The sequence below is a fragment of the Ornithorhynchus anatinus genome, chromosome X1 (assembly GCF_004115215.2).
Source record: "Ornithorhynchus anatinus isolate Pmale09 chromosome X1, mOrnAna1.pri.v4, whole genome shotgun sequence".
Taxonomy (NCBI): domain Eukaryota; kingdom Metazoa; phylum Chordata; class Mammalia; order Monotremata; family Ornithorhynchidae; genus Ornithorhynchus; species Ornithorhynchus anatinus.
This window is the reverse complement of record NC_041749.1, coordinates 89,777,124-89,800,691: the sequence shown is the minus strand read 5'-3', so window position 1 is coordinate 89,800,691 and position 23,568 is coordinate 89,777,124. Positions and strand designations below refer to the sequence as shown.

Below are 23,568 nucleotides of genomic sequence, written 5' to 3'. Positions count from 1 at the left end.
ATTTCATTCTTTAATTTTTTCCCTAACCCCCAAAGCAAAATGACGGTCCGGGCCGTGTCTGCAGGTGCCACCTCTTCGAGGACGAGAATGGAGGTCGGCCGGGGAGAACTGGCTTGACATCCTATCGCCCCCTCCCCAGCCCAGTGACAGCCCCTCTTTTTCGTCGGAATAAATCTGGTCGGGAGCCTCGCCTCTCCGCAAGAGGAGAACGATCCCGGGGAGTAATTAAAACAGTTATTTTGGAAATATGCTGGTGGCGGCAGATAAGAGTTATCGACAGAATATCTAACACCCTTTCCCCCCCTGAACCGTATCACAAAGACAGACAGAAAATGCCAGCATTGTGATGGTAATTCTTTCCCTGCTAAACTTTTCGCCTCCAGAGGATTTGGGTTTTATAAAGTTGTCCGTTTCATGAGCAAACACACATTCACACACTAACACCGTGTGTGTGTGTGTGTGTGTGTGTGTGTGTGTGCGTGCATCTATTTACAGTTGTGCATAGATATGTGTGTACACACTTATGTGTATTTCCTAACGACCAGGATCGGTTGCCTCAGTAATTCACCCTGTGTTGTCTAGTTTTATGCTTCTCTCTGAAATTTAAAAATTATTCGTTTCTTTGTTCCTAGCGTCTCTTCCTCAGCCAGTGGAAAGGGTCCTGGGCCATTGGGGTCACCAATACTTTTGCGATCTACTGCCTAACCTGCTGCCAATGGGCACCTGGAGTCTGCAGGGAAGTGATAGGTAAGAAATAAAGAAATGGATGAATAAATACAACATTAATTCCCCCCCACACCCCAGTCCAAATCGAATAGACCAGTACCATCCTTCCCAGCAGGTGAAAATACCAGCCCTACGAAGTCGGGGTGGGGATGTGGGGTACTTAGTTCCTACTAATAAATCGGTTCTTTCTGAGTTGGCTAATAAGGGAAGGAGATATCTGTATATCAATATACGTGTGTGTGTGTGTGCATGTGTATGTATGTTTAAAGATTTCATTATTTCCAACAATGACTGCGACTGATATCCACATTGCTCCCTGGACGGGGGAGGAGGGAGAAGCAGAGGGAGGGGGAAGGGGCAGAGTCCAACAGCTGGAATCGCGAGATCCAGGGAAGGCACCCGTTACCGAGGGCAATTGGAAACTGACCCCCCCCCCCCGCCCCCGCCGCGAAAACCTGGCTGAAATACATATAAAGAAGGAAAGAAGGGGAGAAAAAGGAAATGTGTATGAGAGGGAGAGAGGTGTTGCATTGAATCCAGCTCTCTATTTCTTGGGAGGCAGGATCTGCTTCTCTCTTCCTCTATCCTGTTTTCTTGGTTGCTATAATATCAATTCATTTTAAAATATGAAAGTCAAGTCGCGTAGACGGTGACAGAAACAAATAACAAAAGGTGCAAGCGGCAGACAATGCTCTGAGCTTGTACAGATATTGTAATGATGCAAATGAAGGCGAGGAGACGGGCTCCCTTATTATGTACATAAATACACACTGGCTCCTAGTGCCATAGAGGGGAGAGAGAAGGGTGGAAAAAAGCCCTCCTCGAAAATTGCTGCCAGTTTGAAACACGCTCCCCTGGCAACCCCTCTGCTGGCCTGGTGGCGCATTCGTCAGCGACTCAGGATTCCCGGCCAGCCCGGCCAGGGGAGAGACAGCAGCGTGGTCAGGGCTGGAGAATCCAGATGTGACCGCGCCTCTGTCTCTGAACTCCAAAACTTCCAACTGAAGAGGAGGGGGAGAGGGGAGACGGACGACCCTTGGAGCGAAAGAGGGATCGAGGCAAAGGAGAAACAAGGACTCAAACTTAGCAGCAACTTTGGTGAAGGTAAGATGAGTCTGTTTTTTTGGGTTTTTTTGCAACTCGAGGGGAATAGGAGGAGAGGGTGAACGGGGCGGGGGAGGGCAGGTTAAAGGGCAGGTCTGGGCTGGAGGTGGGGGCGGTGAGGGGTGCGCCATGGGGAGTTGGAAATGTCCGGGACAGAGGGGAACTGCCTCTCCGAGCTTCGTTAATAGGCGCTGCCCACTGAACCCCAATCTTCTGTGTCACGGGGCTTGTCCACCTTCTACCCGCACCCTCCCGTCCTTGTGGTTCTAGGAAGGATATTGGGGCGGCTTCTCCGGTTTTAGGGCGTTCCGCTGAACCGTAGTTCGGGACGGGTGGGGGGGGGGCGGGCAGAGAGACAGGCGAGACACTTGTCCCTAAGAGACTCTGATCTCTGGGCGGGGTGGTGGGGGGAAGGGAGGGGGAGGGGAAGTGGGGGAAGGGAAGAGAGGAGAGGGAGGCGCTGGAAGCGACTTCGTGCCGAGCTAAAAACTAATCGGCCTAGTCCTCCGCATCGATGATTTAGGGGTCTTCTGGAGAACACAGATCACAGCGGGACATACTGTTAAATACATCTTTAGATCTATAAATAGGTGTTAGATATGCATATTCAGGTTACTCACTGTGCGTGTCCAGAGGGCCCACGGGCACCCCTACCAATTGTATTGGTAACAAAATTTGGGACGATGTTTTTTTCCCCTCCTGGGTCTGACCCGCCGGTTCCCCCACCCTACACACACTTCCTCGACCCCCAGGCCTTGCTTCCCACCCCTAACTTCCGAACGCTCTCGTTTTTTAAACCAAGAAGGAACCCCGTTTCCAGATGACAGTGGCCAAGCAGAAAATCGGACAACCCCGTCCCCATGAGGATTCGCCGGTTGGTAGAGAGTCTTCGGGGAGAAAACGTTTTATCTTAAGAATTAGTCCGGATGAGTCAGAAGTTGTGGGTTGGTCACCTTCTCCCAGTTACCCCATGGTCCATCCGGGGTTTCAGTCTGTCGGGGAACCCCGTCGGGAGTGATAACTCCTGCGTCCAGAGTCTGGACTGTCCCTCGGCCCCTCGGGGCCCTGGCTCCTTTTTGATGGACTCGGCTTTCGACTCCCGGAACAGGGAGGTGAATCCCAACTATTCCCCTCTCCTCCAGGCCCTGAATTAGAGGCAGTTGCGAAGCTCCCCGGATCTCCCTCCCTCCGGATCAGGCCTGGATCCGGGCCCTGAATCTAGGCAGCTCCTGACGGGAGCGGGGGGGAAGAGGGAGAAAGACAAGTGGGGGGGGGGGGTTCAGGTCCCCTAGCCCTCCTCCTCCTCCCTCTCCCCTCCTCTTTTGTCACTCGGCCGAAGCTGCGGGGTTTGTTCTCCCCGGGAGTCCGGGCCGAGCTCGCAGCTTCTCTGCACCTGCCTGGTCTCGCAGAGCTGCGGCCGGGAGTCCCGTGCACCAGCTTTACCCGGCTTTGCATGATTTAAACCCCACTCTTTTTCTGTGCCCAGGCTGCACACGCACCGAGCAGCCCCCGCCTTCAAGGCAGCCGCCTTTGGGTTCTTTTTCTCCCTTCTCTTTCTTCTGTTTTTGCTGTGGGGTGCGAAGGGAGAGAGAGAAAGAGCCCTGTCCCAGCCCCCGCCTTCCCCCACGTCCTCCAGCGTCCGAGCCGGAATTCGCTTAGGGGATTTCAATAAGAATGAGGACGGCTCAGGACTTGGGAGTTCGGGGGAAGGGGGGGGGGGGAGCGGAGGGCAGAGAAGCCGCTAGAGAGAGGAAAACGGCAGCCAAAGTTACGTCTTGATTAAAGGGGATTTATATTTATTGTTCAGCAGTGCCAGTTGAAGTCCACCCCTTCCCCGCGCAGCACCCAGGGGCAGGATGCTGACGGACCCAGACGTGCATGTGTAGAGCACATCTTCGGGACTCCCTCCCACCCCGCGCCCCCAGGTTATGGTTAGTGGGGTCACCCCACTGTGCACATCACGACCCACAGATCCAGCCGCCCAACTGCCGAGTCCCGGCGGCATCCGCAGACCCAACAGTCCCGAAAACTCAAATAAAACAAAGGCCGGGGCACAGGGCCCCTCCCGCACTACTGTCCCGAAGGAACACATCACTCCCATTCCCCGGGTGAAAAGCCCTCCTCACGGAGCCCGAAAAAGCTGACAGTCCGTCCAGGTCCGTTGTCCCCCTAAAAGCTGACCCCTTAGCGTGCGCCCCTCGCCCAGGAGATCCGCAGGTTTCCCGGAATACACGTTACATCGGAAAAGCAATTCTTCCATGAGCAGAAACATCTGAGAATTCACTATAGGGGCTATTGTTATTAGGGCAATATTCATGGGATTCTTATTTGTGTGATTAGCGGTATTATTGTCTCTAACGGTGCTACTCATGGTCGAAAGAAGCCTCATTAGGAAGATTATTATTTTTACTGCCTTTACCCCGTGGTAAGTGGGGGTTGGTGTCTTTACCAGGCTGTCAGCGGGCAGGGAGTAGAGAGCAAAGGAGCTGGGAGCGCTGACTGGGTCCCGGCGGGTGGCTCGGGTCCCTGTCTCGCCCGTTGAGAAGCGGAGAGTCAGTCCGGGAGTCAGAGAGCGAAACCCAGCCAGGGTGACAGGGCTGAAGACCGTTCCATTAGCCTGATTGACAAATTGCAAACAAATTGCAGGTTAACAAAATGTATTTACAAGTTGTCAGGCGAATCCGAGGCGCGGGCCCCACCGAAGGGAAAGAGGAGGGGGGTGGGTGGGGGTAAGCAGGACTCCCGGAGAGGAAACCCCCGATAAACGGCCGAGGAAGGGCAGACCTGCGGGGGCTTCTTCCCGTATTTTAAAGGATGAAACATTTGGTGATTTATGTGTCCCCTTTTAATGCAGCTTAAATAGGGCCCTTGCGGTTACGAGGGACCTGTCATTTTATAACCCTATTAGCTGCCATTAGCGGTGTCTTTGCAATGCGGGGCCCCGTAAGGGGGTGGGGGAAGGAGCGAAGAGAGCGGGAGGAGGTGGGGGAAGGACCCCGAGTCCGCAGGGCGCCCTCCGGAATGGGTTTTGCTCACGGGGAGGGGACCGTCGGGGTCCGGGCTGCAGGAAATCCTGCAGCGTTTCAGAGCCCTTGCAGGGCTTTTGCAGTTTTTCGCCCGGGAGTGGGGGATCCGGTTTGGCTCCTGGAATATCTGGTAGGGCTAGGACCTTGGAGGTGCGGAGCGAGGTACGGAAGGAGAAGACAGCGGGAGAAAGGAGACTAGAGAAGGGACCGCTTAAAACGAACCCGGAAGGAAGAGGGAGGGAGAGAGAGAGAGAGAGAGAGGGAGGGAGAGAGAGAGCGAGAGCGAGAGTTTATGTCTGACGCGTTATACGTGTTTCTATTTCTGTACCTGACGAGCCCAGCTTGCTGGGAGACTGGGGATAGCTGCGGCCCCGGAGAGCAGCTAAGTGCTGCTGTCGCTCCGTGTCCGTCCTGTCCCTCTCTATCCTTTACCCCTCTCTATCTGGAAACCCCAGCTGGCACCGAAGCTCGGCCTTCTCCCTGCGTGGGGCAGGGGCTTCGCTGGAGACCACCAGCCCCCAGTGAGTATGGAGTGCTGATGATACTTTTGCTATTGATGGTGACAATGATAATGACGATAGCGGCAACAGGAGATAAGCCTGGACTTTGACCGAAATCTTAGCATCCGGTCAGCGTCTCCCTAACCCAGGCCCTTTCTGGAGTTAATCCAATCTCAATCCTCAATCTCTTTTTCTCTCCCTCTCTCTTTTCCTGTCCCTCTCTTCCCTCCCTTTTGGATTGCTGTACCAATTAGTTGCACATAGGAAAAGGCGAGAAGAATAGGGTTACAAAGAGAGGAAAAACTTATGGTCCCCCTGGGGCTGGCTCAGGATGAGTGAAGTTTAAACAAAGAGGAAAGAGAATGGGGCTGCGAGCCGAACAATGCGTCTTCATTAACCCGGAGCGGGACTGGGCCGGTGCGTAGAGGGCGGCGGCGGGGTCGGTTTGAACTAGGGGCTGGGAGAAGCAGAAATCCGACAGTTAGTTTTCCTCCGGGCCGAGGAGCGCTCTCTGGGCTTCTGCCGCAGTGAGGGGCAACTGAGCAACGTTTCGCTCTCGGGCTGGCGACTTGAAAAAGGCCTGGGGCTCTGGTTCCCCCCAAATGGGAAGCAGAGAGGGGCAGAGGAAAGAGAGAGATCGACCTTTGACGTCTCCCCAAATCGGAGACCGGTACTATACGGATGACGGGGAGCGTCCTGCCAGATTGCGGGGCGCCAAGGGGGCTAAGGTCACCTCGGCACAAGCTGCAATAGGAATTAAACCCAAGATTCGTGGCCGATCGGCAAGGGAAATCTCGACGTTGTTAAGGGTCCCTCAGTTGGAAAATTTATTTCTCCTCAGGGTGGATCAGATATTGTTTTCAAACTTCTGAATTTAGGGTAAAAACCTATATACATTCAAGGTCTAGGCTTTGGTAAAATAAACAAATCTTTAGGCATAGGCGTGCATGCATGTGCTTGGATAGTAGAGATTTATATAATCGTGTTTTCATGTGCAACTTTTTTTCCCTACCATTCACAGAAACAGGTGTCTGACTACATTGTCATACTAATTGTATTGCTAAATCATTTTTCCTTAACTAATGTGACATCACTTGTCAATCAAATTAAAGCAGCTCCATCCAGATCTCGAGCAACTTCTCAAAATTAGAAAATATTCAAATGGACAAAAGCCAGTCGGCATGGCTTTGTTTAAATGGATATATTAATTTTCCCTTTAGAATCAAGAACAAATTTGATCTGATAAAAGGCATCGGTGACATTCCGCATTTTTCGTTTTCAAATGCGTATACCATTCAGAAAAAAAAATTACAAACTTGCAGTCCGACTGTATAGGAAACCGTGACCCAGGCATCCATTTCTAGCGAAGAAATGCACACCCAGGCGGACATAGGGATATTTAAAAGTATAAATAGCGTGTTTGCATTATTGCATACGATGCACTTGAGGCGTATGTGCGACTCATAACGCACAGCGAATGTAATTTAATAGGATTCTGTTCCGGAGTTTATAATCGACTTCAGTATTTTCAAATGACAGCCCGCTGGCTGCTCTCTCCCCCGCTAATTGCCCTTTTTTTCGTAATGTGGGATTTACAATCTCAGGCTTAATCCAGCAACGCGGATGGGGAGACATCCGCAAGCGGGCAGACAGGCAGGCGGGTGTCCCGGGTCGCGGCGTAGACTGGGCCGGGTGCTTGCTCGCAGCTGCATCTGCAGAGGGAATCCCGGGCGGGCGCTACGGGAGATAGGCTTCTTCAAGCGGCTTTCTCTCCAGAGAGGGCTTGAATGAAACCTGCAAATATGTTGTTTAACCAACCATGTGAAGCAGGCGGGCTGAGCCCCAGAAAACTAAGCCTCCACCTCCAACTCCTCCTTTGCCGAAAATCCTTGGGCTGGAGATTTTATGTTTCGATGGGCGATTTAATTAAATCAAACCTCCACCATGCAACTCCTAGGCGCCAGAAGAAGTTTCAGCAGCGAAGACCCTAGGTTCCCCCCCGACCACCATCTCACCTCGATCAAAACACCCACATCCCCCGGACAATTCAGAGGGGGATGTTCACTCCGCTCAGCGGAGGGGGTGTTTGGCTCAAGGGGAGAGCAGTTGCGGTGGTTTCAATTTTGATTGCGTTCCTTTAATTTCCACTTGGGAGAAAAGTAGGTTTTTAAATTGGCACATACCAGGGCTCTCCGTTCTGACGTTCCCTGGGTAAGTCAGGGCCCCGCACACACGTACTAGAACACTGCATGGACATTGGGATCGAGCAGCCCGCGCCGGTGTGAGATTTCGGACTGACACTCCGTTTTCTCGGGAAGGAAACATCGCTCTCTGCCAAGTCGTTTCTCTCCCCAGGATTTTTACTGAAACGGAGGATTTCAAAAGCGGCGGGGCATGGAAGCCGGGTCCTCGCTCCACGAAGCGACCTAGGTTGCCCGGACTCCTTAGAACTGTCACGGGCAGTCCCACGGGCGAGCCAGCCCTCCTCGCTTCCTCCCTCCTGGGGCTACTGTCCGGCGGAGTCGGCGGAGCTGCAGGAGTTTGGGGTCGCCAGGAGAAGCCGGGAACGGGGAAGGGAGCGCCGGCCGAGCCGGGGAATTTTCCTCCTGGACTCTGGAGCCAGGCGCTCCCGGTGACCGAGTAACCTGAGCCGGGGATACGGGGAGAGGCGCCCGGCGGGCTGTATGGGGGGGGGGGGGGGGCTGGAGGATCACCCCTATAAATCATGAGGCCTGATTCTTCTCTGCTATCACCACCACACCCCCTCCCGCCCTTAATCATAAAAGTAAGAAAGAAAACCCAACCCGCGGTCATATTCCCGACTCTTTCCCAGGCGATTTTTATCACCTGCACGAAGCCGGGAGCCAGAAAGCCCCAAGCCCGCGCCCAGACTCCGACTCCTCGGTATTCACCTGGGCCTTCCCGTTCCCGGGTCACGTCCGACCTCGCCTTCCAGATCCAAAGTGACTGAAGGTTCCAATTTGTTACGAAAATTCCTTCTCCAGAAGGCGCCGGCGTCGTTCTGTAGAGAATCCAAATAATTAAAAACAAATAATCCTCCCTCTGCCCCCACCCCCACTGCCTGCCGACTGCCCCGAATCCCGTTCCCTCTCGCCCTCCTGGTGGTGGACTCGGCCGGCTCTGACCGGGGGGTCCGCGGAGTTGATGATCCTAAAATGGCCAGAAAACGCTTTCCAGACCGCGGCGTTTTAGCCCCCCTTCCCCTCCTCACCCACACTCCCCTGCCGCGCCCCCCACTCCGCCCGCCTCCGGAGTTTCCCTTTTCTGTTTTCGGTTCCAAAGCGTAGGGAGCTGGCGGCCAGCAGCGTAAGGTCCAAGTTCCTGCTTTTCCATTTTTTGGGGAATTTCCCCTCCCCATTCAATTCTGAGATGCGGACCCATTGGGGCCGAGCAGTTCGGAGCGGAGGGGGTTCTGGAGAGGAAGCTCTGCGAGATAAGACGGTGTGTGACCGTTCACCGCTTCGCGGCAACCTAAATTACATCTGACAGTCTTCCCCGTTCCCCTCTCCATCCAGACCCGTTCCGTAAATCCTCACTGTGTAATACTAGGACACCCCCATCTCAAAGTATCTGAGGATGCGGGCAGTTGCGGGGTCCCGGCAAGATGCGGAGTCAGGCCCGAATCCAAGCTCGGAGGCTCCTGTGGCTGAAGCCCAGATCCGCTGGACTCCCGCTTTCTAAAAGCATCTTCTACACCCGAACACACTCCCCCCCTCCGCCCCCCGCCCCCACCCCGATTTCTTCGGGCAAGGACTAGGTTGGCGTTGAGTCTGGGAAAGAGACTCGGCGACTGAGAAAGGGGAGATGCGAGCAGCAATAGGCAGGTCCCCAAACCACAGTACCCTCTCTCTCCTTTACCTGTGCAGACCTCCAGAGGGACCCCCTCCCCCACCCCTTCCAGATGAAACAGACGCACAGAGCCAAGTCGGTAGGCGCGCAGCTCCCCGTTTCCCTCGAGGATCAAGGTGCAAAAAGCGAAATTAGAAAAAAAAATGTTTTGTCTCCTACATTCTCGCTCCCTAACTTTCCCCGGGAATGTTATGTCTGAAGCTCGGGCCGAACTGGGGGTGCGGTGAGAGGAGGGTGGGGTACAGGGGCCCTTGGGTGAGCCCGATGCCGGATCCCGGGCGCAAAAAGGGGCGAGAACGCTGGGGTGTGGGTTTTCTTTTTTTCCCTTTTCAGATTATTAAAAAGTTCATTTCCTGGCGAATTTGGCAGCGGCGGGTGACGTCAGGGGCCCGGCGTCGGAGTGGCGGGGCCGCCCGGCTCGGGAGAAGCCGCCTCCTGTTACCCAATTACCGACTGTCAATCCCCGCGGCCGCCCCCTCCCCTCCCTTCCCCTCCCCCCCGGCGAGGCGAGCCGGCCCCTGAGCCGGGCGCAGCCACACAAAGCCAATCCCTCCGCCCCCGCCCCCTCGGGGCATTCTCCTTCTCCCCTCCACCCCCACCCCGCCCCCCGCCAGGACAGACCCCGCCACACTGGCCCCGGCCGGGCCCCGGGCCGAGCCTGCCCCCACCTGGATCCTGCCACGAGCGAGGGGGAGGGGATGGCATGCCAATTTATTCCCCTTTTTCATTTTGATCTTTAAAATCTGACCGTTCCATTTTTCGATCGCTCGTGAATCTTTAGATGATGATACAATTAGGACGCACAAAAAAGAAAAGTCTTAAACTCGCTCTCCCTCAATCTAATCTCCCCCTTCTATCCCGCTGCGTTTCTGGCATTGGAACCCCCATCACCTTCCGGGGTTCCTCTCCCTCCCCACGGATCCGCGCTGTCTCGATCCCGGCTTGGAGCCTCTGTCTTGATGTTAGATAATTCTGGTGATAGGTAATTCACGAGCTCCAGGGGCAAGAAAATCCAGTTGCTCCCCTAGAACTGGCGGCTCTCGACTCCGCTTCTGTTCCCCATAGGAAAGTCGACTCGCTCAGACCTGTAGCTCCCGGATCCCCGTTTCCACCCTCCTGGGTACCCCAGCTTACAAGCGAAGCCCGGGTTGTATCCGGAAGGTCGAGGCCGACGTGTTCGGTCCAGCCTCGGCCTCTCAACACGTGCGGGTAGAGGCAGAACCTGCGTATTTGGATTTTCGCCGCGGAGTTCTGTTTGAAACATTCATCGCAGCACACGATTCCTTCGTGGGAGCCCCTGGAACACCCCCAGGAGGTCCCTTGGGGAAACTCTGGGGTCCAGATCCATACTAAGTTTGGCTGGCCAGGGCAGCGGTATTTCGAAAGGCAAGATCTGGGTAGAGAATCCCAGATTTGAAACAAGAAAAGTTCACTCATCAAATTTAAACGATAAGGTTCCCTTCCATGCAACATATCTTTAGCCCCGAGAGACTAAGACTAGTCTCCCCGGAAATTGCTCTCTCTCACTTCGGTTGCTCAAAAGTGACTGACCAGGTGGCTGACCCGGCTGCGTTGTGGGTATGTGTGCGCGCGTGTCTATGTATTTCAGAGGAGGTTGTGTGTGGGGCGGCATCCCCTTTTAACCGTCTCTGTTCCATTCCTTGGGGAGAGGGCCCGCGAGATCAATTACTGTTGCTTCAAACTTGAAGGAAAAAAAAGACTTTCCTCCTCTCCCTCCTCCTCCTCCTCCACAATGCACTCCTGTCCAGTCTGGATGAACCAGATTGAGGCGACAACTGCCTTCCCGAGCCGATTTAGCTGCGGCTTTCAATGGCTGAGATCTCGGGGACACCCCCCCCCCCGCCCCCCGGCGATTCTCAGATCCTTCCCCTCCCTGGTACCACTCGTTTCCAGCTCTCTGTTCCCCCCCCATCTTTCCTTCCCATAGCAGAGAATCCTCTTCCCTGAGGCAAGTCGTCTCCGCACCCCAAATCGGGGAACATCTGTATTTAACTTGGGAGTATGCGCGTGTGGATATTGTTACACCACCCCAAAATGCCCATTTTAACCCCCCCCTCTTTTCTAGCAGCAGCCGTTGTGGCGATCCCCCCTTCGCGCTGCGCTCCCCTCCCCTCTCCCCTCGGCCTTTCCCCGCCTTAACCTGAGTAAAAGAGGGAGGGGAGAAGAGGGAGGAGGGGGAAGCTGGAGAGGGGAGGTTCAACTCCCTTTGGCGGGTTCAGCTCTTCAAGTATTTGGAGTAAATTAGGAGAGCGGAGTTTCTGGGGATTAGCCAATGACAGCTGGAGGCAGGGCGCCGGGCCCGCTGATTGGCTGTCTTGAGGTTCTTAGCCGTGCGCGTCCCCCTAGTTCATGTCTACTGAACTGAGTCCAGCTGGCGCCAGGGTTGATAGAGGATGCTTTGGGGATGTTACAAAAAAGACCAGAATAAGTGGAGTTTGCTTTCAGAGTAAGAACCTCCGTCCAGCCCTCCTCTCTCTCCTACTCTCCCTTTTCCCTTCTTGTGTTTACACTCTGCAAGCAGCCCTCATCGCCACCCTCCCTTCCCTCTACCCCATCCTTCGTCCCCCAAACCTGCAACCCCCAGGAAGGCGATTGGGATTTAGGATTAAATTCACCCTGAGGAGCTATGTGAGTATGGTAGATCTCTCTTCCCCTCCCAGCAGGGCTGGGGCTTTCCTTTCTCCCTCCTTCTCTCTTCGGGAAATTGTTTATGATTTATTTAAATTTCTCTCTTCGATCCTCAGCTTATTTTTTTACATGATGCTTTTATATTTTAAAATTCAGATTTGCTTTTCTTTCACTTTCAGCTTTCATCCTAAACGGGTTTAGGTCTACCGGCATTTTTCTTTTCATTTTAAGAAAGTTTGTTGCTGGTTGTTTTTCCCCTGTAGGGGATATCGTAATCAGAACGTCGGAGAACAGACTTTCTGTCTGGATTGGGTCGGAAGGGGGAGGGCAGTGGAACATTTAGACTTGGTTTTTTTTTTTTTTTTCCTTTTTGGATTTGCCCATCGTTTGGCTATGTGCGGATTTCCCCACAGTCAGAACAGAGATGGAAAAGGGAGAGAACAAAACTGAGCCCGCCTGCCCGTCACTGCCCTTCGGGTACGGCACTAACCGGTGTGTCTTCTCCTCCACAGGTGGTGTGTGAGGGCCCAGGACTTCTCTCTCCGCCCCACAACCTTCTAGGGCCCACCGCGCTGCCGCCGCCGCCCCTTTCTCCTTCAGTTCCTGAGACCCCCATCAACAGATCAGATTCGCAGAATTTTCTTCCCCCTTCTCTCTCTGTTAAAACACCCCTCCCCCTTCCTTCCTCCCCACTCCCAGTGATCGCTGATTTAAGCCGAGGAGGCGGCGGAGAAGAGGGGTGGACGGTGGAGGGCGGGGAGGGGGTGACGCTATGGAAGTGGCAACCGATCAACCCCGTTGGATGGCCCACCACGCCGTACTGAACGGGCAGCACCCTGACTCACACCACCCGGGCTTAGCGCACAACTACATGGAGCCGGCACAGCTGCTGCCTCCGGACGAGGTGGACGTCTTCTTCAATCATTTGGACTCCCAAGGCAACCCCTACTACGCGAACTCCGCGCACGCCCGGGCCCGGGTCTCCTACAGCCAGGCTCACGGTAACTCAGACCGCTTCCTTCGCTCCCCGCCGCGGGCTTCCCGGCGCCGGAGGAGAGGGGGGTGGGCAGGGGAAGGGCGAAGAACGGGGGGCGGGAGGGGGACCGGGGCCGGGATACAAATATGAAAGCGACTCTGGGCGGCTTTTTCGTTTGTTTCCCTGACGAGGTCGGGGGGAGGGGTAGGAGAGAGGGAAGTGAAGACGCGATTTAACCCTAGAAAGAAGCGGGGAGAGGGAGGAGGGTGGTGAAACGCAGAACAAGAAATGAGGCACGTCCGCTTCCCGGATGTGAAATCAAAACGAATCTAAATCACTAATAATTTGGGGGCTGGGCGGCCGGAGCGAGCCGCGGGGCTTGGGGAAAGTTGGGGGACTCGGTCTGTCCGGGTTCTTGTCTCGTCTGCCCCCTTGGCCTTCTTAACTGGCTGCCCGAGCGCTGCTCGCAACCGTCTCTGGTAGACTTCATCTGGGGTAGTTTCGGGAGGGTCAAGAAAATAGTAGGCCTTCCGGGGGTCAGTCAGGTACCCCCACTCCCAGCCCCCCTTCTCCCGCGCGCGCTCTGCTGTTCTCCGTCCTTCCTTCCTCACCTCGCCCGGGGGTTGAGGGCTCGCCGTTTTTGCTTGCAGCCCATCCCGGGAGAGGGAGGCAGGTAAAGCCGGGTCGGGGCGGGGGGGGGGGGGGGGGGCGTTCTACCGGCTCCCTATCTCCCCTTTCTCCCTCCTCCCTCCCCGCAGGCTCTTTTTTCAGTTCCTCGGAACCCTGGGGGTTCCATTCTCCCGGCCCCGACCCTTCCCCAGCCCCTCCAGGACTCGCCTGCGGGGGTCGGGGAGAGGAGAGAGAGAAGGGACGGGGGCGGGGGGGGGTGCTTCTTCTCTCTCCCCCGAGACTCCATACCGATGACAACTCCCCTCTCTGCAGCGCGCCTGACCGGTGGCCAGATGTGCCGGCCTCACCTCCTGCACAGCCCCGGGATCCCCTGGCTGGACAGCGGCAAAGCGGCTTTGTCGGCGGCGGCGGCGCACCACCACAATCCCTGGACGGTGAGCCCCTTCTCCAAGGCGCCCCTGCACCCATCGGCAGCCGGGGCCCCTGGTGCCCTCTCTGTTTACCCGGGCGGCGGCAGCAGCGCTAGCAGCGGCGGCTCCGTGTCCTCGCTCACCCCGGCCTCCCACTCGGGGTCGCACCTCTTCGGCTTCCCCCCGACCCCTCCTAAGGAGGTGTCCCCGGACCCTAGCGCCACCAGCGCTGCCTCACCCGCCTCCTCGTCGGCCGGGGGGACCCGGCCCGAGGAGAAGGACGGTATTAAGTACCAGGTGTCACTATCGGACGGGATGAAGATGGAGAATGCCAGCCCCCTGCGGACCAGTTTGGCTTCTATGGGCACGCAGCCCTCCACCCACCATCCTATTCCCACCTATCCTTCCTACGTGCCGGCTGCCCACGAGTACAGCGGCAGTCTCTTCCACCCGGGTGGCTTCCTGGGCGGTCCTGCCTCCAGTTTCACCCCCAAACAACGGAGCAAAGCCCGGTCCTGCTCAGGTAAGAAGCGTCTCCCCCCGCCATCTTTTTCTTCGCCGTCCTGTTTTGGTGCCAACTGATGGGGTGAGGGGAGTAGGAGGAACCAAGGATTTCTATTCCAAGAGGATTTCCTTGAAGAGAGGGGATGTCTGGCAGCTGGGGCGTTGGAACCCGGAGTTAGCTGCAGTCAGATCTCAGGCCTTGCCCTTCCAAGGTTGAGGGTAGTGGGGGTGGGGGTGGGGGGGAACGGGAGGGAGGGCTGGGGAGTGGTGCTTAGATTCACTCAGTGCTGCGACCACCACCCCTTCCCCATTTCCTCCCCCTCAGCCTCAGATTCCACCCCCCCCCATTAGAGTTGTGTGTGCGTGTAGTTTGGGGAGGGAGGGGAGACGATAGGTCTTGTTCTGGTAATGGGTTATGTCCCTAGGTGAGCAACCTTGGGGCACAGGACCCGTGATTTCTAGTTTCCCGCCCCATCTCTAGGGTGGTGGCGGTGGGAGCAGGGAGCCTTCTTCCTAAAGACAACGTATTTTACCAAAGAGAAACTGGCAGGGCCACTCAACCCAGGCCGGGAGAGGGCGGATTACCTGGGTGTAAAAAAATGCCCAGCAATTTACGTAAATCCCAGAGACTGGATCTTTCCCTCCGGAGGCGACCTAGATCCCAAATCCCCAAATCGGGACCCAAGGTCCCGTGCCCACCCCGCTCACTATACTCTACGACCCTGCACTCCTGGCCTTAGGCTAACTTCAGACCAATCCTCTGTCAAGAACTCATTTAAAGCCCCCAAATATACATGTGATCAATGTCGACACAGAGAGGGTGTGTACTTGTGTGTGTGTGTGTGTGTGTGTGTGTGTGTGTGTGTGGGTCCCAAGTCATCTCGTTGCTCTAGTCGTCCCAATCTAGCAGCGGGAGGGTAGGTCGAGATCCAACCCTTTCACCCCATTTCAGGCTCGGGCAGACGGAGGGGGTTACTTTTTTCCAATTCTAATGAAAATAAATAAACGCCGAGGCCCGGTTTAATGGCGGTTGAAGCGAATTCCCCCACCACCACCACCATGTTCCCTCTCGACCCAGCCCCCTCCCGAATTCCACCGGCCAGATAAAGCTGGAGATTAGGAAAGTTGGGGAACCCTGGTCCCTGGCCGAGTTATTTTGCGGAGGTCTTCTCAGGGGCAGGGCTCCCCTCCCCACCCAATTCTGCCCCCCTCCTGAGCCTGGCGCTGCGGCGAGTTTGTGACTACGCCAGGTTTCTGTAGGAAAAACAAGACTCAGGACACAGCGACTCCTGTAGCTTCCTGCCCGTGTAGAGACGGAGCAGCGCCCCTCGTTTCTCAACCTCTACCCTCCAGACGATATTTTTTCCTCTTAAAGTTCGGAGAGGTTGTGTTGGGGTGAGGGGGAGAAAATGCGGCGTGTGCGTGTGTATGTGTGCATGCATTTAAAAACTTTTCCCTCGCTAAACCGAGGTGAGGGGAGCCGCTTGACCTCCCAGTAAAGAGGCTTTCCCAGCTCCGATGCTGTGCCCAATGTGCAAAAACCGTATTTTTCAGCGTTTCCCCGTGGCTCTCTGGGCAGCCGCAGATCAACCCCACATGGGGTCACCCTGGTCCTAAACTGGGGCAGAAGCGCAAGGCTCCAAAGCCCTTCCGAACCCCAAGATCTGCCCGTTTACAAATGAAATTAAATGGCAGTGGAAATGCCCAGAGCAGGAGAGGCCCCAGACCTTTTTGGTGTTTTTTTTTTTTGATTGTTGCCATCCCGATATTTCCTCCTGAGACAAACCCATTTCTCTAGGGTCTTTATCTCTCAACCTCACACCTAGCTGCAGAATAGCACAGGTTTACCGGGCAGTTATTTTTAGCTTTTCCTATTTCGTTTAGATTAAGTTCCAGGTAATTTGTCAATTCAAGGTTGTTTGGGAGAACAACCAACTAAAGGGAAACAAAATAAAATAGCTAGATATAGAGTTGCATATGCTGTGGAAGGGGAGTGAGGAGGAGAAAAATGGATAACAGTAAACATACGCTTTTCAAGCAAGTACATGAAACAGGTTGCTATGCGAATGTAGAGTTGTCTGGAATAAAATATTCATTTACAGATTTTTGTTTTACACACAGTCATGATTACTTGTTGAATTTGGGCTCAACAAATCCTTGCTTTTGCCTGAAATACCTTGGTAATTGAGTAAAACGTGGGGTTTCCGCCTGGATTATTTTGATCCTAGCCCAACTTCAGAGCACCCTTGGTGTGGTGTAGGCTGGGCCTGTAGGGGCCCAGTGCCTGTCAAATAATAATAGAAATATTAAGGAATCTCCAGAGCAGGCAGCAGGCGTGTTGCATGCTCCATCTGGCTGTTGTGTTGCTGTTTGACTCTGTGAATAATGCACTGTTTTGATTTCTGGAAAATGCCTAAAGGACAATGCAAAAAGCTTTTATGAATTTGTTTTTAAAGAAAGAAATCCGGTTTCTTCGTGTTTCCATTTAGAAGGCAGAGAGTGTGTGAACTGTGGAGCCACTGCCACCCCTCTCTGGAGAAGAGACGGCACGGGGCATTATCTGTGTAACGCCTGCGGGCTCTACCACAAAATGAACGGTCAAAATCGACCTCTCATTAAACCAAAACGAAGACTGGTAGGTGTCTCTGTACTGTTTGGAACTACACTTCACGCACCCAGGGGTTACAGGAGGGAGAGGGGCGATGGAGAGTGTTTCATTGCCTTTCTGCTCCAGAAGGGTGTGTGTGTGTGTGGAGGGGGATTAGGTAGGGAAAGGTAGGGAAGGGATGTATTCATTTTTGGATTGTGTGAAAAGTTCATGTCGCCTAAGGTTCTAACACAACCTGGGTACAACTGCCAGGGAATGTAGTGAATGTAGACTAGGACTCCAGTTTATAGTCCTACTGGAAATGGAAAATCTCTGTGTGTAGGCTGAAGAGTAGGTGCATTTAAAAAAAATGTAACTGTGGCCAGATGACTTGTTGTCTTCATTTCTTTGATGTCTTGGGAACAGTTCAGATGAGCTCTGTAGGAAGCATCAGGCATGGAAGAGTTAAAATGATTAGCACCTCAACAAGTACTTAAAGACAAGATGAGTCAAACTCACTTCCATCTATTTTTTTTTTAAACAAGGTCATAAAGTAATTTTCACTTGGATAGCTTAGGGCAGTGTTAACTCTGGTTCCCCTTCTCAGACAATCCCTAATGCTTATAAAAAAAAAAAACCACTAAAAAAAAACCCCTCTCTTTATTATTTTTCCATGGAGTCACCCATACTGTGTATTTTCATTTGAGTGATTAAAAAAAATGCCCTTTCTAAGCTTATGGCAGTAGTTTCCTATCCGGATATCTGTGGGTTGAAGATAAGGAAACTTGGTGTATCTGTTTCCTGACTCTAAAAGCTTTTGAGAGTGTCTCTTCGGCCAGGGCCTGCCACTCGGGTCTGCTGTTTTGAAATTTCTAATACTCTCCGCACTACAAATAATGCGTAAAATGCTAAGAATAATAAATATATTTTTTCAGAGCGATGTGATTTATGAGGCCTAAATCGTTTGCCGTTTAGGGTGCATTTTTTTACTGGAGCTGGGGGTGGTAGAAGGAGGGGGAGCGGAGAAAGTGGCTGCGGAGTTGGCAGGAGAAATGGTCTGAATTCTCTGATGTGAGGACCGGAGAGACAGGGTTTCAGCAGTGAGTCAGAATTCCAGCTATGCAACTGCTTAATTACGCGCTCTTCCTTCTAAAGGGACTGACACCTATAGAAAAACGTTAAGACAACAATGTAACATTATCATCTCAAAGCTGAGGTGCTAGCCAGACTGACTAGGACAGCAGCAGCAGCAGCAGCAGCGAAGACAGCATAGTTTAGTATCAAGAAGTCATCTCAAGTATGCAAACATGGCTCCAGCGTTCCCCACCTTCTAGGGTGTCTGAAGATTACAGCACTTGGGTCACTGAAAGGTGTTTGGGGGAACTCGTTCTGTCAGTTTTTCTCTCTGCCTGTGGTTTGCTTGTCTGGAGAGTTGGAAGAAAGTTGGAGGTGGGGGGCGGAGGGGAGGGGGGAAGAGATCTGTTAGGAGATATTTATTCACCTGCACTAAATCTTCAGAGCTGGAGATGCGAAAGATCTATTTGATTATCCAGTTTGTCTTTCTTACCTCATTCTCTTTAACCAGTTGAATTCCTCTTTTTTAAATGTCCTTCTATTTCTCCATCCCATCCCTCTTCTGGATAAGTGTTTTCTTCAGGAGCTACTTAGATAGTGGTCATTTATTGGTACTCCCCAACGTCACAGGATCCTACAGTAGCTGGGGCAAGTGCTAATACTTATTAAGCACTGACAGGGTACCGGGTTCCCAGTCTTTCTCCTCAAGGAGCTGCCATTCTAAGGCACAGCCCTCTGAGGAAATAAGATAACTTTTTGGCTCTCAGAGAAAGCTGCCCCATTCCTTTGGCCATCTCCCAGTTCACTAGCCATTGGTTTCGGTCTTGGGGTGGTGGGGTGTTAGTGTGCAGGATAAAGGGAAAGGATGAGGGAACACCCATCCCTTTTGGTAACCACCTCGGACCACCGCCCACCTTTTAGATTTTGGATTTTGGCTGAAATCCTCTGAGAGGAGGGGCCTGTAGAAACTAGTCAAGTTCAGATGTAATAAGAAAATACTTCTGAAGAGCAATTTGGAATTCTCCTCCTGGAACACAAAGCCTGGTATCCTTCCAGTGATTCACAGGGATGCGACTCCCCCCCGGCCTGACACTGGCTGTGATGCTCTTCACATGTTCTTGAGGCACTGAATCAGGACTTCTAAGTTTGAAGTGGTCCCGGAGAAAGGAAAGACCATATCTTGGAGTTTGTTATGTGGGACCTCCCCACCTGGGATGTTGATATTCTCCCTTTGGCCTTGGGAATCTTGGGGGCAAGGAGAATGGCCTAGGCCTGTATTGTTTTTTCATCAGCAAATGTAAGGTGTAAAACTGGGACCACAGCAGTTTTGCAAAGCTGGGAGTTGACCTCGCATTTTTCCTTGTTCACGGGAATGGATATTGAGTCTGCAGTTCCCTAAGCTGCATAGCTGGATTGCCTGGCATGGCACCTTGTGGGTTTCCTTCATTTCCTTCTCTCTCATTTTCTTCTAATTAGTCAGCGGCCAGAAGAGCAGGGACCTGTTGTGCCAATTGCCAGACCACCACCACTACCTTATGGCGACGCAACGCAAATGGGGATCCTGTTTGCAATGCTTGTGGACTTTACTACAAATTGCACAATGTGAGTGTGGCCCTCCCCACTCCCCTCTCCTTCCTTCCCTCCCCACCCCCCACCCTCCAGCCTTACAGGGTTGATGTCTTTCCTGCCCCTGGGAGCCAGCCTTTTTTATTGGTTTCAGTGTGTTGTTTCTTCTCCTCCTCCTCTCGCTGTGATCCCTCCCCGCTGCCCCCCCCCCCCAAAGGGATTCCCAGTCTTTCTTTGTTGGCATAGTGATGCGGAGTCCCCCTGACATGACAATGTCTCCCGCTTGGCTTGGGAAGCTGGGGCAAAACAGGCAAAGTGAATGACTCCACCGAGTCTCCTCCCCAAAACTGCTGTCCCTCCCCCAGGCTCTCTGCCCTGCCTCATCCTCCCTCTCACCGCCCCCTACTCTCCCCTGAAATTGAGATCAGTGCAAAAGATTAGCCCCAGAGGGTCTTCCTGAAGACATAACTCTCCTCTTTATTCGAGCCAAATGGGGGCGGGGGGTGGCGGGGGGGAGAGGAGGAAGACAGGAGAGAACTCTATGCCCAGAGGAACATCGATTGGGACTTGTGGGGAAAGAGTTCTTTAAAGGGACTAGGAGTTGGAATCATGGGGGAGGGGGCTTTCCTGACCTGAGCTGGTTCCTACTTGCTCTGTGTTGACAAGGTCAGATTATGTTAGAAACCTTTCCATTAGGAAGAGGGAACTGAGAGGGAGTACTGGGGATAGGGTGCTCCCAGAAAATAGGTTCATGGATTTAAAAATCTCCAGGAGGATTGAATATCTCATCTGGGAGGTGTGGACTGTCAGGTAATGGGAAGAAGGAGTATTCTGACAGAGTCTTGTTGGCTCAAGGTTGTGACCCTGATCTACTGGCACCTGATCTTCTCCTTTCTCGCAGGTGAACAGGCCCCTGACAATGAAGAAAGAAGGCATCCAGACCAGGAATAGGAAGATGTCTAGCAAGTCGAAGAAGAGCAAGAAAGGGTCAGAATGCTTTGAGGAACTGTCCAAATGTATGCAGGAGAAATCCTCCCCCTTCAGTGCTGCCGCACTGGCCAGCCACATGGCTCCCATGGGGCACTTGCCCCCATTTAGTCACTCGGGACACATCCTGCCCACCCCCACTCCCATCCATCCTTCTTCCAGCATTTCCTTTGGACACCCGCACCCATCCAGCATGGTGACGGCTATGGGATAAGACCCCGGCCAGAGACTGAAGATCACGGGGTTCGGGGTTCGGCCCAACACAACACCAAGGAAAGAAAGGAGGATGTTGGGGTGGGGAGGGAGAAGACAAGATGGGAGAGCGGGGGGAGGGGACCTTGACTCCAGAGTGGTCTGAAACTCTCAGTGCTGGACTCAGAAGCATGCAGTGATGGGTCTTTGATTAAAATTGTTTATAGGTGCCTCAGTGCACTGGGCCCCCTCGAGTTTAAAGAAAAAAGAAGAAATAGTCTGGTCCCTGCTGGTCCAGCATGCAGCAAAGGCAGTGAGAGAAGCTGCAGAAGGCAGATGGATAGGGCTTTCCTTTCTCTCGTTATTACTGTGAATATTGTCAAAGTGACTGAACATTCTCACTCTGGCACCAGACAGTAGCTCAGTCCAGATTTCTATTGTGGACTATTGCTTGGAAAAAAGGGCAACATTCTAAAAAAAAAAAACAAAAACAACCACCTTAATTTTAGACGAAAAAGGTGAAAAAAGTCATTATTTATTTTGCTCTTATTTTCCCGAAAAGAGCTACAAACTTTGCATGAGTTTGGTCCAGTTTTAGAAATGTCTGCTTTGGTAGGAAGCTCAGTTAAAGCAATGCCAAACAGCTGGATGCTCCCTTGTTTCTGTTCTTTTTAACGTTCCGTCACAAACATTCACGAGAGATACAAAAGCGGAAAACCCTCAAGCTGCTTGCTGGCTGTTATCTCGGCCCCCAAATTTGCCCTGAGTCCAGCATTCCTTCTCCTCACATGCAGTCTTTTATGAATCTGTAAGCACAAGGCATTAATTAATTCATTCAAGGTAACGGCAGCAGGAACCACTGGGGAGCAGGCTGAGAGACATTATCCCAAACTGGCTGAAGTGGGGATTCCACCATTTTTTTTCCAAAAAAACTCTGGAAATCTGTCAGAATGCAGTCTAAGCTTTTTTCAAGTCTCTTTTGGAGGGATACCTGTCTCGGAGGACCCAGCCTTCTTGTTGCAATGAACTTAAGGGTCCTTTAGCTAAGACCATCTGTCCTGAAGACCTAAATGTCTTATCTACTGTGAGGGACCAGCCCAGAGGAGGGTTGGGACTTGGGAGAATAAGACCAGAGCAAGAGAAGGGTAGAATTTGCTAATGAATGGGAAAAGACAATCAGTTCAGTTTCAGACAAACTTAGAAACTTAGGTCCAACAGGTGCTGTCAAGGCAATAGGTCAGAGAAAGGAAACATCTTGGGGAGAGTGGGCAAAGGGAGGTGATTCCCGTAGCACACTTTTTTTTTATTTCAAGGGAAGAAAAAAAAAATTCAAAAAAAAATTTCCAATTATTAAACCGTATCGTGCATAAACAATTGAAACTAAAGCTATTGCAGGTGTGATGTGTATCCTATTGATTGTTATGATCCGATGCCTCTCCTGAGCATATGTTCCAGTATAACATAAGATGTACATATTTAGCTAGTCTTCTGATGAAAATCCCCTCTGGGCTATGGGGATCGATTACGTAAAAACTGCATAAGCTTAACTCTGTGATGAGTTTTTTTTTTTAATTTAAATTTTTTTGGAACAAGCCAATTGTATCTTACTGCAAAAGTAATGTTAAAAATAAAGAAAAATAAAAAAAGATGTACATTAATTTTTTTTTCTGAATATATAATTCAAAACCATTTGATACAGAACAGAGAGCCAAGATCCACCAGGAAAACTGCTTTAAATATTCTTTTTTTCTGGTCTGTGTAGGCAAGGAGCTGCACTTTGTAAAGAAATGAACACAAAAGAATGGGGTTGGGGTGGGGTGGGGGGGGGAAGCTGGTTGGGAGAAATTGTAAAGTTGTTCATCTACTGAGTTGAAATTTGGTCCTTTCATTGTTTCTGACTTTTACTATGGTACAGCTGTACATTATTTGTACCGAACTTAAATTCTGTAAGCAGGGGTTGGGGTGGGGATGGGCAAGTAGGACAGTGAGGGAGCAGAAGGAATTGTACTGATACAGTTGACAAAGTGCAATATATTGTCAGTCACTGCAGCGTAGGCAACGCCAGTCAGGATTTAAATTATTTTGTACTTGTATCAGCATAAGAAAAATCTGCAGTATTTTCTGTTTATTTTTTATTTTGCTTGTTTATTTTGGATTAGTGAACTAAGTTATTGTTAATTATGTACAACATTTATATATTGTCTGTAAAAAATTGTATGCTATCCTCATACTCCTTCAAGGTGAATACTGCTAAGAATAATAAAATACTTTTTTGTGAAAGCAATTGAACGTGTTTGGAGTCTTGAGCAATTTTTGTCTCCCCACACTTGTGCGTTCTCACTTCATCCTCAGTACGACAGGGTCCACATGGCCGCTGGAATGGTTAGCTTCCAAGCCGTCAAGAGTAGACTTGAAAAATCCCCTCTACTTTCCAGGTTCAGTTTGGCTTGGTTTGGGTTTTTCACCTTTAAAATGTGAAATTGCCTCTTGTGGCAGGAGAGAACTAAACTCCCCCAGGGACAGACATACTCTCCTCGGAGGAAGCTCAGTCCAGGCAGGCGTGGCAAAACCCAGTTTCCCTCCCTGCTGTCTCCACCTCTTTTCTCCAATCCTCCTTCCTCACCCCTTGACTGAGATAACTACCATCTAGGGAAAATAGTGGAGTCCCATTTCCTTGGCTCACATTTGGTTTCCAGACTGACCCCTGAGAGGACTGCCTTATGATGGTTATGAGCCTCATCTGACACCACGATGCATTTCCCTGCCC

At 52.2% G+C, this 23,568-nt stretch overlaps 1 protein-coding gene and 1 long non-coding RNA gene across 6 annotated transcripts; one reads left to right on the top strand and one right to left on the bottom strand.

The window, feature by feature from the left end:
• The first annotated feature begins 1,372 nt into the window (after positions 1-1,372).
• Positions 1,373-23,090, top strand: GATA2 (GATA binding protein 2). Of its 5 annotated transcripts, none has more exons than XM_029051324.2 (6): positions 1,373-1,830; positions 12,388-12,876; positions 13,794-14,414; positions 16,852-17,030; positions 19,533-19,658; positions 20,524-23,090. In XM_029051324.2, the coding sequence occupies exons 2-6, from the start codon at positions 12,648-12,650 to the stop codon at positions 20,821-20,823; spliced, it is 1,455 nt and encodes a 484-aa protein (XP_028907157.1). In that variant the 5' UTR covers positions 1,373-1,830; positions 12,388-12,647; the 3' UTR covers positions 20,824-23,090. The 5 variants fall into 5 exon arrangements, with proteins under 5 accessions (XP_028907157.1, XP_028907156.1, XP_028907154.1 ...); XM_029051323.2 differs by lacking the exon at positions 1,373-1,830 and adding an exon at positions 5,155-5,377; XM_029051321.2 differs by lacking the exon at positions 1,373-1,830 and adding an exon at positions 11,521-11,693.
• LOC114806518 lies at positions 6,309-8,437 on the bottom strand. The gene is made up of 2 exons (XR_003754551.1): positions 8,269-8,437; positions 6,309-7,150 (listed from the first exon to the last, which is right to left on the bottom strand). It is a non-coding gene; the product is annotated as an uncharacterized LOC114806518 (long non-coding RNA).
• Positions 23,091-23,568: the final 478 nt, after the last annotated feature.